The sequence below is a fragment of the Megascapheus bottae genome, chromosome 16 (assembly GCF_031878675.1).
Source record: "Megascapheus bottae isolate mThoBot1 chromosome 16, mThoBot2.hap1, whole genome shotgun sequence".
Lineage (NCBI taxonomy): Eukaryota > Metazoa > Chordata > Mammalia > Rodentia > Geomyidae > Megascapheus > Megascapheus bottae.
This window is the reverse complement of record NC_143524.1, coordinates 9,829,703-9,846,967: the sequence shown is the minus strand read 5'-3', so window position 1 is coordinate 9,846,967 and position 17,265 is coordinate 9,829,703. Positions and strand designations below refer to the sequence as shown.

At 37.4% G+C, this 17,265-nt stretch overlaps 1 protein-coding gene across 2 annotated transcripts in view; it reads left to right on the top strand.

Moving 5' to 3' along the window:
• LOC150052645 (fatty acid desaturase 2-like protein FADS2B) overlaps window positions 1-12,984 on the top strand; it is a 38,751-nt gene extending 25,767 nt beyond the window's left edge. For both annotated transcript variants that reach the window (XM_090348748.1, XM_090348749.1), the window contains exons 6-12: window positions 672-732; window positions 2,232-2,308; window positions 2,429-2,526; window positions 5,611-5,707; window positions 8,930-9,009; window positions 11,016-11,141; window positions 12,804-12,984. In XM_090348748.1, the coding sequence (XP_090204874.1) occupies window positions 672-732; window positions 2,232-2,308; window positions 2,429-2,526; window positions 5,611-5,707; window positions 8,930-9,009; window positions 11,016-11,141; window positions 12,804-12,852 (588 nt within the window). In that variant the 3' untranslated portion in view covers window positions 12,853-12,984. The remainder of the gene's footprint in view (window positions 1-671; window positions 733-2,231; window positions 2,309-2,428; window positions 2,527-5,610; window positions 5,708-8,929; window positions 9,010-11,015; window positions 11,142-12,803) is intronic.
• Window positions 12,985-17,265: the final 4,281 nt, after the last annotated feature.

The window sequence follows — 17,265 nt, the reverse complement described above, 5'->3', positions numbered from 1 at the left end:
TGAATGGCATATAATAATATATATGATGAGTATTGATACAGAATAAACAGTATACACATACATATTACCATCACTTCTTAGAAACAGTAGTGGATCACCAGGTGCGATCATAAAAGAAGAAAAATTGGGCAGACAGGAGTAATATATCTACATCATTTATCACATGACCACTTAATAAATATCCATTCAACAAAAATAGAGCTGGAGCCTAAGCGTGCATCCAAATCCTAAATACTACAGTTTAAGAATGTTTACGATGCTCTCCCAGTTAGTGCTAGGTCAGGAAGGGGAATGAGTTTCATTCAACATGACTTCTGTGACAGTTTTTTTCAATTGTGTTTTATTGTTGGGGTGATGTATAGAGGTGTTACAGTTACATCATACAGGTTATGATCAAAATCCCCTTAGTGAAACAAACAAAAAAATCTATCTAGGCTACAACTGTCTCTATGAAACTAATGTGTGATATTTATTTCCATCCCTGTTTTGGTTTTCCTTGTATCTCAGGTTTGCCAACCAAGGAACATTGACCAAATGACTCTTTGATGCATGTGATTTCACACAAACACACACACACACACACACACACACACACACACACACGTATGTCCTTGAGTGTGATGACCAGAAGTGTTGTCTCTTATTTTTTGTTCTATTCTCTTTTTCTTCAGTATGGTAAGAAGAAAATCAAATATATCAATTATGAAAAGCAACATCTATACTTCTATATGGGTGAGTCTCTTGGAGCTACTTTCCTTATCTTCCCATTTCTTTCATGCAAGCACTTGCCAAGCCAGAAGGCATGATTAGAATCCTTTCACAGAGACCAGCCCAGATCTTTTCATTACTGAGAAAAGCAGCATGTCTTATTTCAGACTCACTGCTGTGAAAATCGGAAAAGGAAAGTGGAAAATCAAGTAAGAATTTTCAACATTCATCTCATCACACACACACACACACACACACACAGAGAGACACTGTACTGGATAAGGGAGAAAGCCAAGAAGTCCAGAAGGAAGACTATCAACCCAGGGGACATGTATCTTGAATTGTCATGTTGAAAAAACTAAATCATATCAACCAAAAGGATTTGTATGGAGAGGGAAAGAGAAAGAAATATAATAGTGAACCACTCATAGTATGGTGTCAGAAGAACTCAGAACAAAAGCCAGTAAGTAGTATGTGTGCAAGAAGCTTGATATTCCCATGACCTACTTATAGCTACAGAATGCATGAGATATTCTCCCTCCCTCTCATGCTTTCTCTTTCACACAACACTCACATCTACACACACACACACACACACACACACACATATACATACATACATACATACATACATACATACATACATACATATCTGTGTAGGGATGGTATCCAGAAGGCAAATCATTTTCGCTGAGTAATTCTGATACCAATAAAATAACACCATAGAAAGAGCTATGCCTCTTAGGCTCATAGCGAGAGCCTTTCCTTTTAACCAAATCAACTTCTGGCAGCTTACAAATAACTTGCAAATTTGCTCTTCCAAAACATATTTGCATATTTGGGAAACTTAAAAAAAATTAAGACAGAGAAGGGGAGCAAACATTGTTTGTAGACCAGTGATTCTCAACCAGGGGCAAGTGTTCTCTCTTGGAGACAATAGAAAATCTCTAAAAACCATTTGAAGGTGAGGGCTGTGTTGATAGGGGATGTCATCCAAAAGCTAAAAGATCTTCAAGTTTTTGTGGTGCTCTCTGAAACTTTGCTGACATGAGGAGTGAAGCAGATAAACAGATCTCTGTCCAGGAAGTAGATAAACCTTTATTCCTGCCACACAATCATATTGTAATAGGACACAAACACAAGCATTTGGGAGAAACCAAATGACTCTAGGACTTGATTTAAAAAAAAAAGACACGACAAAGTTTTGGAAATACATCCATCAAAAATTACCTGAATCTTCAAAATTTCACTAACCTCTCTGAGGGAACTTGAGCTTGGAGTCACCGATCAAATTCCTACTTTAGCTTCTGGGACTTGGAAAGGCCCAGATGTGCCTGGAAAGATCCAGGTGTGCTTCTCCATACTAAGGGGCCAGTATTCTAAAAACAAAAAAAAAGTGGGGGGGGAAGGGGGGTGGAAAGAGGGACAGAGGGAGAGAGACTAACAAAAGTTTGCTGGCTTGTTTTGGAGTCATGTTTATATGTCATCTCTTTTGGTTTTGGTTTTGGTTTGTGTTTTTTCAGTTGGTCTTCCCTTGCTCATGCCTGTGTACTTTAACCTGCAATCTATGCAAGTGATGTACCTTCGAAAGTATTGGTGGGTGAGTAGCTTCTCTCATTGCCTGAAACCAAACCAAGTAGAAGAAGCAGGAAGAAAATGTTCAGATTTACCTAAGGTATGAAGAAACAATAAAATAATACCCAATGTTTTTCCTCTTCAGGACATTGCCTGGGTCAGCACCTTTTATCTCCGGTACTTCATCACATTTGGCCCTTTCTATGGAATTTTTGGGACCGTGTTGCTCATATATTTTGTCAAGTAAGAATGCTTTCTTGGGCTGGGAGTTTGGCCTAGTGGTAGACTGCTTGCCTAGCATGCACGAAGACCCAGGTTCTAGTCCATGGTACCATATACATTTTTTTAAAAAAAAGCTGGAAGTGTTGCTGTGGCTCAAGTGGTAGAGCGCTAGCCTTGAGAAAGCCCAAGGACAGTGCTCATCCCCTGAGTTCAAGTCCCAGCACTGGCAAAAAAAAAAAATCTCTTATTTCTACGACTCATAGGGTCCTGGTACTTTCTTTACAGAGGTATTTGTGATGAGTAGAAGATTATAATACCATACTCCATTAACTGGAACTGAGGTGTGTGTGTGTGTGTGTGTGTGTGTGTGTGTGTGTGTGTGTGTGTGTGTGTGTGTGTAGGTAAATATGAAAAGGCAATAAATATGAAAAGGCTCAATTGCTGAAGCACGGTCTTTCTTTAGAAGAATGATTTGCCCAGTTTCCATTTATCAGCACTTGCTCATAGTCTCAATATAGAATTTCAGCTGAGCCACTTTTTCTAGCTACTCAGGAAGTTGAGATTTGGCAGTCCAGGTTGCAAGCCAGCTTGGGCAGGAAAGTCCATGAGACTCTTATCTCCAATTAACCAGCAGAAAACTGGAAGTGTAGCTGTGGCTCAGAAATGGTAGAGTACAAGCTTTGAGCAAAAGACTCAGAACCACACCTGGGACTTGAGTTTCAAGTCCCATGACTGGAAAAATAAATTCAGGAGGCCGGGAGTTTGGCATAGTGGTAGAGTGCTTGCCTAGCATATACGAAGACCCAGGTTCAATTCCTCGGTACCACATACATAGAAAAAAGCCACAAGTGGTACTGAGGCTCAAGTGGAAGAGCTCTAGTCTTAAGAAAGTCCAAGGACAGTGCTCAGGCCCTGAGCTCAAGCCCAAGACTGGGGAAAAAAAAATCAGTTGAGATTCAGAGCAGTTTCTCTGTCACTTGAGCCACACCCCTGTGTGTTTTACTTGTTTTTCAGATAGGATCTTATGTTTTTACTCAAGCAAGCCAGACTCTGATCCATGTACTCTTACCTCTCCAAATAGCTGAAATTATAAACATGTACCACCACGTCCTACCCAAGATGGGATATTTTTTGTTTTTTTCTCATAGAGATTTATTTTTTCTAAGGCCCAATTGATTTCAAATTATTGTTTTTTTCCTAAATAACCTTGTCCTACTTTTCAGTTTATTCCTTCATTCATTCTGTTGTATTATTATGTTAAATCCTATTTGTAAGAATAGCGACAGTTATTATGAGCTGGACATGTTGTTAAAGGCTTTACATGCATTATCTTTTTTGATATAATCCTGCAACCTTACAAGGTAGATGGTATCATCTTCATTTTTCTGCTACTGGATTCTCATAGAGATTAAATCACTTGCCTGTGGTAATAGAACCAGTAAGGGCCAAGCCTAATGCCAAGACAGAACTTGAACTCAACTCTCACTGATGACTAAGCTGATTGTCAAACATTTAGCTTTTACCTTTGGGAGCCTAGAAATTATTGGAGGTACTACTCTCCTGGTTTAAGCAACTGGTATGGCCAAATGTCTATCTGTCAACTCTTGATTGAAAAAACATGCGAGGAAGAAATAGAATGAGGACCATATTTGCTGAACCATTGGAATCTCTAAAATTTCATCCAGTCTTTGACCACCTCTTCAAATGACACTACAAGCCCAGTGTTTTCAATAGAAAACACATTAAGAAGCCAACCCTCTGAAAACTTTACAAGAAGGAATAGGAGATATACTAGGTCTCCTTGGCACAGGTCGAAACTTTCTTAATAAGGACCAAGAAACACAACAAATCAAAGAAAGGCTGGATAAGTGGGACTACATTAAACTGCAGAGCTTTTGTATGGCAAAGGACATAGCTAGCAAATTAACTAAAAGCCTACAAAGTGGGAGAAGGTAGATCTTCACTAACCATACAACTCACAAAGGCCTCATATCTAAAATATATCAACAGCTAAAAAAATTGAATCAATCCAAAACTAATCTCCAAAGAAACAACCCTCCCATTAAAAGATGGGCCAAAGACTTAAAGAGAGTCTTCTCTGAAGAAGAAATAAAAATGGCCTATAGACACATGAAGAAATGCTCAACATCTCTGGTCATAAAAGAAATGCAAATCAAAACAACTCTAAGATTCCACCTCACTCCAGTTAGAATGGCCATGCTCAAGAAATCTAATAACAACAAATGCTGGCAGGGATGTGGCCAGGAGGGATCACTAGTACACTGTTGGTGGGAGTGCAAACTCGTACAACCACTATGGAAAGCAGTATGGCAGTTCCTCAAAAGACTAAACATATAGCTCCCCTATGACCCAGCAATTCCACTACTTAGCATTTACCCAATCATCCAGAAACAAGGACATACTAAAGCCACTAGCACAACAATGTTCACTGCAGCACTATTTACCATAGCAAAGATATGGAACCAACCCAGATGCCCCTCAGTGGATGAGTGGATCAACAAGATGTGGTATTTGTACACAATGGAATTCTATGCTGCTGTCAGAAAGAATGACATCGCCCCATTTGTAAGGAAATGGAAAGACTTAGAAGTGAAATAAGCAGACTCAAAGGAACTTAGGCTCAATGGTTTCCCTCATTTGTCATAATCAGTAGAAACCTTGGGCTCTCCTAGCAGAGATTTACAGTAGAACAAAACCTAGATACATAAGACCATATAGAATGACCTCCAGGATATAGAAACAAAAGCCATATAATGAGTGATTGTTGTCCTTAAGTATTATGTTATCTCTCATCTCTTTTGCTGTCCCTTGGTTATCTCATATTGTTACAGTATTGCACCTGGTTATCTGATATATGGTATATATGTGTATTTGGTTATTTGAAGTTGGATAGGGAAGGGAGGAAAACAAAATGAGGGACAGGGGTGGGGGAGGGAAATGGGGACCAAGACATGAGAAAGGGTATCAATGTTTGTGAAGTAATGCAACGTTTATCTGGTGAATATAATATAACCCTTCTATTAATCACAATAAAAAATATATGAAAAAAAGAAGCCAACCCTCTCTATTTTGCTTCCCTGAAAGGTTTCTTGAAAGCCCATGGATTGCCTATGTTACTCAGATGAGCCACATACCAATGAAAATGAGCAAAGAGGAGAACCGGGACTGGCTAAGCACTCAGGTAATCCAACCAGAGTGACCTACAGTCTTGTCACCTCAAATAGCAATCACTTCACAAAATGCTTCCAGAAGCCAGGCCCTCTGCAGCATTTTTTCATGTAACTCTACAAGATTAAGCACGAAGATTATTTTCAGTTGGCCAGATCATAAAACTGATATCCCAAGATGCATACAGAACTTTTGAAAATGTTTGGTATCTTGTGGAGAGCCGTACAAACAATAAATGATAGGAGCAGGATTTTAACCTTGGCACTTCAAACCGTTCCACCAAACCAGGTATCAGTCAAGCATACCAGAACCCCTTCAGAACTACTTCAGGCTCATTTATGTCATTTTATTGGAATACATCCCATACACATTATTTATGACTTCTTTCGTGATGCAGTTGAATTGAGTAACTATGTGAGAACTAAAATATTTGTTATCTGATACTTAGGGGCCAAGTTTCTCTCCCTTATCTAATCTCCTGTGTGATAGTCTTTCAAGTGAATCTGGGACTCAACATTATAGAAAAAAGATTATGCCTGCAAGAACCTTGGAAATTGCCTACCTGGATAGAGTAACCCAAAGAAGAGACATAATATGCTCTCCAAATATATTGCTAATGCTTTACAAAGTTATCTTCAATGAAGAGCTTTCCTGCTTCCTACACCATTTGCCACTCTACTGGGCTAATGAAGGAATCAGTAATTACCTTATTTCTTCTGCAGATTCATATGAAAATTTAAAGGACTCTCTTCCTCATGCAGAGGAGATTTCTTAAACTTTTGTCCCACAGAACCACTCTTTTCTCTTTTGGTTTTTCACTTACTGTGTATTTACTCATTAGGTAAATTGATAGGACCTCTTTGAACATTTATTTGCTCAGAGGAGATTTCTTAAACTTTTGTCCCACAGAACCACTCTTTTCTCTTTTGGTTTTTCACTTACTGTGTATTTACTCATTAGTTAAATTGATAGGACCTCTTTGAACATTTATTTGCTCTCCCTATTTCTTTTTCTGTGAACTAGATAGTTCACAACCTAGATAGTTGTCTATTTCTTGTTGAGCTTCAATAACTTTGTAAAGATAGCAGCATAATATAGGCTATGTTTATTTTCTTGCTTGGTTTTGGGGCCTATAATTTTTACTGTAGGAAAAAAGTTATTAATATTTCTTGTCTCACATTCAATATCCCTAGAAGAAAAACTATTATATTGAGCCATTCACTCTTCTTTTTCCAGGCATACCTTGTGGTGATTGTGGCATATAATTTATAGTAAGAAATTTACTTAAAATAATACACTACCATATCATGTTTATACCTAGTACATGGAAAGAATAAAATATTCCCAATAACTTTCCAGACTTCTGGGTTTTTTAATACCCTCCATCTCTCTTACAATAATGAAAGCACAAAAACACTTTGCAATTTTAAAAATTATTGAGAATGTCAAAGAACTTTGTAAGTTATATTGTTGCTATCTATTATATTTGAAACTGAAACAAAAAAATAATACTTATTAATTTTAAAATTATCATTTAAGTTCATATTAACACCAAGGTCATGATGCCACTCCATATTTGTGCCCTCTGGTTCTAGATTTCACCATGTACCTTCAGAAAATGAGAATTAAAAGGTAGTGTGTTTGAAATAATATGAAATATTTTTTAATACAGGGTACTGGATCTCTCAAAATGATCAGTGCTACATTTTGAGTAACACTAACATAGATCAACCACAGATTTACATTCACGAGAAGTATACAGCTAAAATTAAATTTTAAGAAGACATTAAGAAAAGCCGTGCACCCGTGGCTCACGACTGTAATCCTACCTATTCAGAAGGCTAAGATCTAAGGATCACAGTTCAAAGTCAGCCCAGGCAGGAAAGTCCATGAGACTCCTATCTCCAAATAATCACAGAAAAAGCCAGAAGTGGAGCTGTAGCTCAAGTGGTAGAGTGCTAGCCTTGGGAAAAGGGAACTTGAGGACAGTGCCAGACCAAGTGTTCAAGGCACAGGACCAGAGAAAAAAATGACATTGGGGAAAATGACACAGATAGATAGACAGACAGACAGACATTCTTAATCTTGGCAATCTGAAGTCAAGTCTTCAAATTCTTAAGACCATGATTTTCTAATAATTTTATTGTTATTAGAAAGATGATATACAGATTACAGTTACATAGGTCAGGTAATTAGTACATTTCTTTGGGACAATGTCACCCCTTCCCTTGTTCTCCCCCAGGTTTTCCCTCCCATCCCTGCCCACAAATTGTAGAGTTCATGTTCAACATAGTATCCAGTGAGGACCACTGGCAATTGGTTCACCCTCTATCACCTCATTTCTGTGCCCCTTTACCCTCCAGACACAGATAAAGGAGCAAACAAGACAGAAAAAAAGAAAACAAGAACAGCAGCTGCAAAGAAGAAATAAAAGTTTCCATTTCCTGGAGTTCATTTTGATGTATATTAATTTCTAGAATAAGATGCACTTCTCCTAAGAGTACACTTCTTTGAGACTGTGATTTTTTAATCCATAAAATCAAATGGAACATTAAGATGTGCCTTTCTCCATACCTTATAAGTCCATGAAGTGTACTCCCTGAATGGAAATTTATCCCTATAATCTCTATTAGAATTCGACAATCCTACTTCCTCCTGCCAAAATCCTTATTCATTACACCATACGTTTGTGTATCTAAGAATCAACAGTGACCATTTCTCTAGAAATCCTACACGTTCTTTTATATCTTGTATGTGCTTCTTGGCAAAAAGTATCTTTTTACATGTCTTTTTAAAATTATCTCGGGCCAGAGTTTGGCCTTGTGGTAGGGTGCTTGTCTAGCATACACGAAGACCTGGATTCAATTCCTTGGTACCACACGCATAGAAAAAGCTGGAAGTGGTGCTGTGGCTCAAGTGGTAGAGCTCTAGCCTTGAGGAAAGCCCAAGGACAGTGCTCAGGACCTGAGTTCAAGTCCCAGGACTGGCAAAAAATAGTTTAAAAATATCTCATCATCCTTTTAAGCTTCTTAAGACCTAGGACTATGTTATCTTTTTTAAAAAATCTGATTTTACTATCAAGGAAATATAACAGAGGGCTATGTTAGCTTTTATATTCTTCCTAATTGCTACAAACAGAAAGTACCTGTTGGTGGTTGGCTGTGTAAAAGAATAAGCAGGCTTTTGTTTTTACTTGATGCTGAAGTTTTTATTTAATTTAACTTTTCCTTTATAGGTTTTGGCCACTTGCAATATTGAACAGTCCTTTTTCAATGACTGGTTCACAGGACACCTGAACTTCCAAATTGAGCACCAGTGAGTAATAGAAATAATCCTTGCTATAGAACTCCCCTATGACCCAGAAATTCCACTACTTAGCATTTACCCAATCATCCAGAAACAAGGACATACTAAAGCCACTAGCACAACAATGTTCATTGCAGCACTATTTACCATAGCAAAGATACGGAACCAACCCAGATGCCCCTCCGTTGATAGTGGATCAACAAGATGTGGTATTTGTACACAATGGAATTCTATGCTGCTGTCAGAAAGAATGACATCGCCCCATTTGTAAGGAAATGGAAAGACTTAGAAAAAATCATACTAAGTGAAGTAAGTGAGACTCAAAGGACAAAGGCTCAATGGTTTCCCTCATTTGTCATAATCAGTAGAAACCTTGGGCTCTCCTAGCAGAAATTTACAGTAGAACAAAATCTAGATATATAAGGCCATATAGTATGATGCTAAATGAAAGGACCTCCAGGATATAGAAACAAAAGCCATATAATAAGTGATTGTTGTCCTTAATGTACTATGTTATCTCTCATCTCCTTTGCTGTCCCTTGGTTATCTCATATTATTACAATATTTCACCTTGAAATATTTTAGATATGCTTAGTTGGTTATTTGAAATTGGATAGGGAAGGGGGGAAATCAAGATGAGAGGGGGAGAAGGGAGGGAAATGGGGACCATGACATGAGAAAGGGTATCAATGTTTGTGAAGTAATGCACCTTCTATTTAGTGAATATAATGTAACCCTTCTATTAATTACAATAAAAAATATGGGGAAAAAAGAAAGAAATGAGAGAAAGAATGAGTCACAAATAACAGCACCAGACAAGGTCTGGTGTGCAGTTATTCCACTCAGAAGCTCAGAAGGGATAAAATAAGTTAGGATTCTCTGAAGTATATTTCTATCAGGGTCAGTGGTTGGGGAAGGCAAAAAGAAAAAAAGAAGGTACAATCGTTGTGAGAAAATGGAGTGGAAGAGTATAAATGTACCAGTAATTCTTTTCTGGATACACCGAATGTTTCAAATTGGTGCATGTCTGCGTGTGTGTGTGTGTGTGTGTGTGTGTGTGTGTGTGTGTGTGTTGACATGTGTACATGAATATTTTATTAGTTGGTGAAACTCAAGGTGGTAAAAAAATCATATAACCTGAGTTACAACATTTCATTGAAATTTCATGGCAATTTAAATGTCTTTTTAGAGTCAAAAATATAAAATATTCAACCATCAAATATTTCTTATCTAATTCACAAGTAGTATCTTGAAATAGTTTACAAATAGGTCAGTTTATTGAACATAAAATAAATAGGAACTGATAGTCAACTGGATAGCCAGTCTCTTCAGAAAATTCAAAAGGACAATTTCCTCATCTCTTTATCTAAACCATAACTGGGGAAAAGTTAGTGAATACAAGAGATATTATGCCTGCCTATTCATGGAATTTTTCCCATCCTTTTTTTTACGTTAGTCCTTACAACACTCAGGGAAAAAAATAATAATAAGAGGGTTGTTACTTATATTTTATCAAGAAGGAGGTTAAAAAAAAAAGAATATCACCTTGAATATAATCTGTATCTCCTCACTTCTTATTTCTGCCCTTGAGTTTTTTTCCCCATGTGCCATCACTAGATCTTAGTGAATGAATAATCACCTCTTCACAGGACAACAGTTAGACAGAGAGACAGAGGAGGTGGGAGCTGAGAGCAGCCCCCAGCTCTCCAAGGTAATTCTCAATAATAGAACCACCCATACTTTTATCTGACTTATCCCATAGTAAATATTTTCAGTGAAAACAATACCATATCTGTTACCATGTCTCAAACATTTGCCACCTACCCAGCTCACAGAGATGTTAAGAAATAGGATTGAGAGTGTTTTGGCAAGCGGTTTGAACTTCCAAGGATTGTGTAAGGTCAAGGTTGGGTTTGCATTGCTGATGTAAGTTTATTTAGTAATACGGGAACTAAAACACCCTTGGATTTTCTTTCCTTAGGTCTAACGTTTATATTCTCTGTTTGTTTTACTAGTCTATTCCCCACAATGCCACGTCATAATTACCACAAAGTGGCTCCTTTCGTGAAGTCACTGTGTGCCAAGCACGGACTGCAGTATGTGAACAAGCCCATGTTGAAGGCGTTTGGAGATATTGCCAGGTGGGACCATAATTTCTCTTGGCTGACAACCCTCACATTCCCCTCACTGACAATCCTTACCGAATGCACTGGCTTGTGAATCATACTTCCCACAACCATTTGTTAATATCTATCTGCAGGCTCAGCCTAGACATGGGACACAGAAAACAATTCCAGCAACAGTAATCTGATAACTAAAATACCTACCATTGGCAGGATTTCTGGTGGTTCCTTGGAGATAAGTGTTTCACAGACTTTCATATCCAGGCTGGCTTTGAACTTTGCTCCTCAGATCTGAGCCTCTTGAGTAGCTAGGATTACAGATGTGAGCCAACTGGGCCGGCAAGAAAAGATACTCTTATTTCCAATAAACTATTCAGAAAGAAGTAGCACTTTGGCTCAAGTGGTAGAGTGCTAGCCTTGAGCATAGAAAGTTCAGAAACAGTGTCTAGGCCCTAAACTTAGGGCCTTTTGTGCTCTCGATGATTTTTTTTTGGCTTAAAGATAGCACTCTATCACCTGAACCATATCTCCACTTCTGGCTTTTTTGCTGGTTAAATGAAGATAAGAATCTCGCATACTGAGCAGCTGGTTACAAACCATGATCTTCAGTTCTTAGCCTTCTGAGCAGCTGTAATTACAGGCAAAACCACCAGTGTCAATATAATATTTCAAGCTTCTTGAAATGAAAGCCCAGTATCATTCATCTTTGTACCCCTTATAGGCTTTAGAATTTGAGTGGTGAAAGTGATGCTAAATCTTCCAGTGCACTGTTAAGAATCTAGTGAACACAAAGAACAAATCCAACTGGGGTGACTGGCTCTGGGTAGTGAGAGCTAGAAACACTGAAAAATCTTTATTCATCTGAAGGCATTCACAGAAACTTTCTAGAAGACATTATGCTAGTCCCAGTTAGATAACTGTCCCTTTATTTTTAAAAGCACAGGGAAAGGAGTATCTGGAAGATCAACAGGGCCAGGCCTGATCTTCTCAGATCCTTGACCAGATCCTTGTAGCTTTACACCCACCACACTTCCCTTTCTCCTTTCAGTTGCTACCAAACTCCCTCCCTGGTCCTGCTCTCACATTCCTTTACCACTTTTCCCTCCTTCATCATTATCCTTTCAATTTGCTGCATCTCTTCAATGTCACCTTGACAATCCCCATTCACTCACCAAGGATCCTCTCAAATTCCTATTCCTCAGATTGATCTTCATTAATTTCCAAGACTAGATCCATGGCACCTGATTCTCTTAATGAAATGACTTTTGTCATAGCCATACTAAAATAATCTGTTATTTGTTGATAATGAACTATTGAGTTTAAATAAATTATTATTTGAGTATGTAATAAACTGTCTATGATATGTCTTTAAAACTAGACCAGGAACTCCACATAGACAGGACTCACATCTGTTTCTTTTATCACTATATACCCAGAGTATAGAAAAATACCTTCTTCATTATAAAATATAGTAGGTAAATGGATATGGGACAGGCCACTATGTAAATACATAGGTTCAGAGAGAGAAAGAAATGAAAACTAAACTCAAATCTTTAGAAAAGGAAGGGGAATTGATTTGATGTATTTAACTAACTTATCCAGTGTAACTGAAAGTCATATTTAGAAACTCCTTTTCATGACGAGTCTCACCTCCTGATGCTTTCCTTTACTTTCCCACAGGGCATTGAAGAAATCTGCAGCTCTCTGGATGGATGCTTACTATGAATGATGCAGAACGTGCATGTAATTGTATCTCTGAGGGGGCTGATAGCTGTGCTAGGGCTCTCTCCTACTTAACTGGGAATCAGCTAGTGGCACCATTGGCATGTGTGTGTGCCAGGAATGTGAACCCCAGACACACTGGAAAACCCTTTCCCTAAAGGTCTTCTTCGCCTATAACAAGCAGAAGAAATGTCTCAGGTGATTTGAGCCAGGATAACAAACAGGAAATGAGAGTTCATTGTTTTGATTATTTTTTTCATGAGCTTAATGGAATCTTAATAGATAGAACAATAGGAAGGAATCAGAACAATCAGGGCAGGAACTAGGTGAAAAAGTTTCCAGACGATGCTGCCACAGGAAAAAGTGAGTCCACCAAGGAGAGACCTTCCCATGCTCTATTTAAAACAGGGTGACTGATCTTAAAAGAAAGTATCTTGATTTCAAAAGGTAGCTTGGACATGTGAAAGGGTATCAATGTATGTGAATTAATGCACCTTCTATCTGGCAGATATCATGTAACCCTTCTATTAATTACAATTAAAAATATATGAAAAAAAGGTAGCTTGGGAAGTATCCATTTTTGCTAATTTCTTCTCAAATTATGTGAGTTCTTTTTCTTTAAAAACAAAATTTGATTCTGAATGACATTAAAGTATCTTCAAAGATTCCAATATAATGCTTCTGATTTTCATTTCTTGACCTATATATGTTCGCAATTTGTGTGTATGTACCATTCCTATGGGAGAAGTTAGAATTTCAACAACAAGAAAAAAGGACTGGACTGAGAGTGTTGGCTAGTGGTAGAGTGCTTGCCTAGCATGCTCAAAGCCCTGGGTTTGATTCCTTGGTACCACATACACAGAAAATGCCAGAGGTGGTGCTGTGGCTCAAATGAGAGAGTGCTATCCTTGAGAAATCCCAAGGACAGAGCCCAGGCCCTGAGTTCAAGCTTCAGGACTGGCAAAAAAAAAAAAAAGAAAAAGAAAAAGAAATTCCATCAGTCCCAACAGCAAACAACTGAACAGTTCTGATGCATTTCTGCATCCTTCTTATTCACTTATTGTGACATCTTCCAGATCAAGTTGTGTTGTTTATTCTAGGGTTTTGGTATTTGGGATTTTTGGGGGGTGGGGTTGTTTGTTTTTGCTTTCCTGAGGTTGAATATTATTCCCTGGGATGCACATGCCTCAATGTTTATTCATTCATATCTTAATCAGCATCTCAGTTGTTTTCATACCTGAGTACTGTTGCAATTAAGATGAGAGTGATCATATCTTTTAAGATAAGAGTGCTAATATCTCTTCCTTCCGTTGTTTTCAATGAATACAAAGAAATGAATTTGGTATGTGAAATTCTTAATAATTAATAGGCACAGACTTTGTTTTATTTATGCTTCATCATAACCCCATGTGGCAGATACTGTAACTAACCTCATCATATAGATGAAAATCTGAAGCTTAAGGGAAGCTGAGCAATGTGCCTGGTTTCACAGATAGAAAATAATATAATTTCAGTTCTGGGACTATTTGACTTCACAGCAATGCTGATTCATTTCCATGGTAGGATAGCCAAAGAAAAGTATCACTAGGTACCATTCAAATACATGGGAGTTGACATCTTTGAAATATTTCTGAGAGCTTCTCTAGAGCTGATGGAGTAGGAAGGATGACCCTTAGCCATGAGTACCAGTGTGTTCTGCCAGAACAGATACCTGTGGACCATGTTACAGATAAAAAGAAACTAAGCAAAGGTCCTTCTTGGCCAGCCTCTACTTGCCAATCTTTAAAAAAGTATTTGGATCAAGGCAGTTTTGCTTGGAGTGACTCAAGATTACACCTCTCAGAATGCCAAATGCTGTATTACATATGGTAAGCAGGATGAAGAAATTAAAAATTCTGCAGTGCCATAGTAGAAAGTCAATCAAGGAAAAATTAATGTTACCCATGGTTTATATTTATATGATTTTTCCCTAATACTTTCTTTCTTTCCTCCAAGGCTTCACTTTTCTTGGTATAATTACAAAACGAGGATTTACTGAAAGTTTCAGCAGAGTAATAAGAAGACTGCAGAAGTCATGAAACTAAATTCTAATTTAGCAAGTGAATTTGGCCAGTTTACTTATTCATTCCCATATTCACATTTATAAAACAGGTGGAGTGCATATTATTAACTTACTTATATTCATCATAGCATTATTATAATAAACAAATGAAATGATGTCAATAAGAGGTCTTCATTAGTAAAGAACACCATTTGGGTGGTGGTGGTTGTTAATATTGTAAGGAAGATATCTCACATCTGAGACCAACCAATGTTGAAAAGATAATACCACATCACACAGACCCATAGGATGGAAAGATATTGAATCCTTTGATTGGTGGTGAGGACACTTTCCCCAAATGAGAGGCTCTGAGTCACAAATGAGAAATTGTATTTGTCTTTTTACAATAAATCACCCTCTACTTGTACCCACACCAAAACTCCTCTGAAACCAGCATATCAGTCCCAGACTGATAGAGATTGGAGACAATGACAGTTCTAGTTACCCAAAGTTCAGCTTAACTGTGAGTATGCAATTCTTTTTTTTTGCATTTTTATTGTAATTAGTAAAAGGGTTACATGATATTTGCCAGATAGAAGGTGCATTAATTCACATACATTGATACCCTTTCACATGTCTTGGTACCCATTTCCCTCCCCGTGAGTATGCAATTCTTACTGTAGAAAGTCCTACCAAATATGAAAATATCATTTGTTGCTTGGTATACATCTACTAAAGAACTTTCATGACTCTTTCCTTCCTAACCCCCAATCTTCTGGTACAATTTTAGAAGTGCAGAGTGGAAGTTAAATTCTATTGAGCTTAAATATACTTGAGCACTGTTACTTTCCAAACACTGTTTATGAAAGTTTGCGAGCAGCAACATTGAAAAGATTTTACAGTGAGCATCTGGGTAACTATTGCTTGGTTTTACCATAAATATTTTTTAATAAACTGTTTTATTATTTTTGTTTATGTGTTACTAAGGAATTGAACCCAATGCCTCACAGTGTGAGGCGCTAAGCCACATTCCCAGCTTCACTATAAATATTTTGATAATATTTCTTCTTCACACATTTATTTATCTATCCACTTCCCAACCTATCCATTAATCCAATGAATTTTTTTTCTTTTTGCACTTCTGAGTCCATTTCAAGAGATTTACTTTTTAAAAATAACCTTTCTTTTCTGCAAACAACATTGTGTATTTCTCCTCCTTAATAACAAAATTTCCACTGAAAAAGTACAAGTGACCAATAAATAAATGGGAAAAAACAGTCCAGTATCCTTACTCATAATTAAAACTAAGCAAATTAAACCTCACTTAATTGACTGTGATTAAAGAAACATATGTTGGCAAAGGTCAGAGGAAAAGAAAATCTTACTCACTGCTAGCAGAAATGTCAATCAATCCCCCATGGTGGAAATCAGTATGGAGGTACTCTCCTGTGAGATAGCCACACAACTTATAGGTGCATACTCTTAAGAATGAATTATTATAGAAATGTCTGCATGCCTATGCTTAATCATGGTACTATTCACCATATTCAAATTATGGAATTAGACTAGCTGCCCATTAATGGGTAAAGGGATAAAGAAAATAGGGGAAGTATACATGGTGGCACTCTTATGTAATTAATAAGAAGAATGGAGTTATTTTGTTTGCTGGAAAATGGATGGAACTGGGGTTCATCATGTTAACCAAAATAAGCCAATCTGACAAAGCTCGGCTGCTTCCATTTGTAGAAATTAGAGGGAAACCAAGTGCACACACACACACACACACACACACACACACACACACACATCCGCCAAGTTCAAGGGACTATGTGAGAGGCAGAATAAAAAGAACATAAAAAAAGAATAATAGAGGGGATGGATGTAATATCATGTGTGGATGAAAATATATTATATGCTTATATGGAAATGTCATGATGAATCCCATGCCTGTGTACAATTTCATATGTGTCACTTAAAAGAAGAGGAATGATAGAAATTAAGTAGCAACATAAGTAAACATAAAAACATTTTCCACAAAATTAGTTAACTCACTAGAGAATGAACGTTCACATGTATATACATATATAAATATAATATATATATATATGCCTGTGGGGGCCCAGTCATTCCATTTCATTTATTCACATGTCTTTCATTAGTCATCACTCTCATTTGGCACTATTGGTTGAACACTTACCTGTGACAGTCATTGGGCCAGATGATAAAACTATGAGCAAGCTCTGAATGTTCTTGGACCTTTCACTCTGGTGGAGAAGGCAGTCAATTAATAAGAAAATGCAAGATGACTGAACATAAGAAAAATAAATAGAAGTTGAAGATTATCCAAAAGGTAGATTAGTGGAATAGGTTAATTAAAGA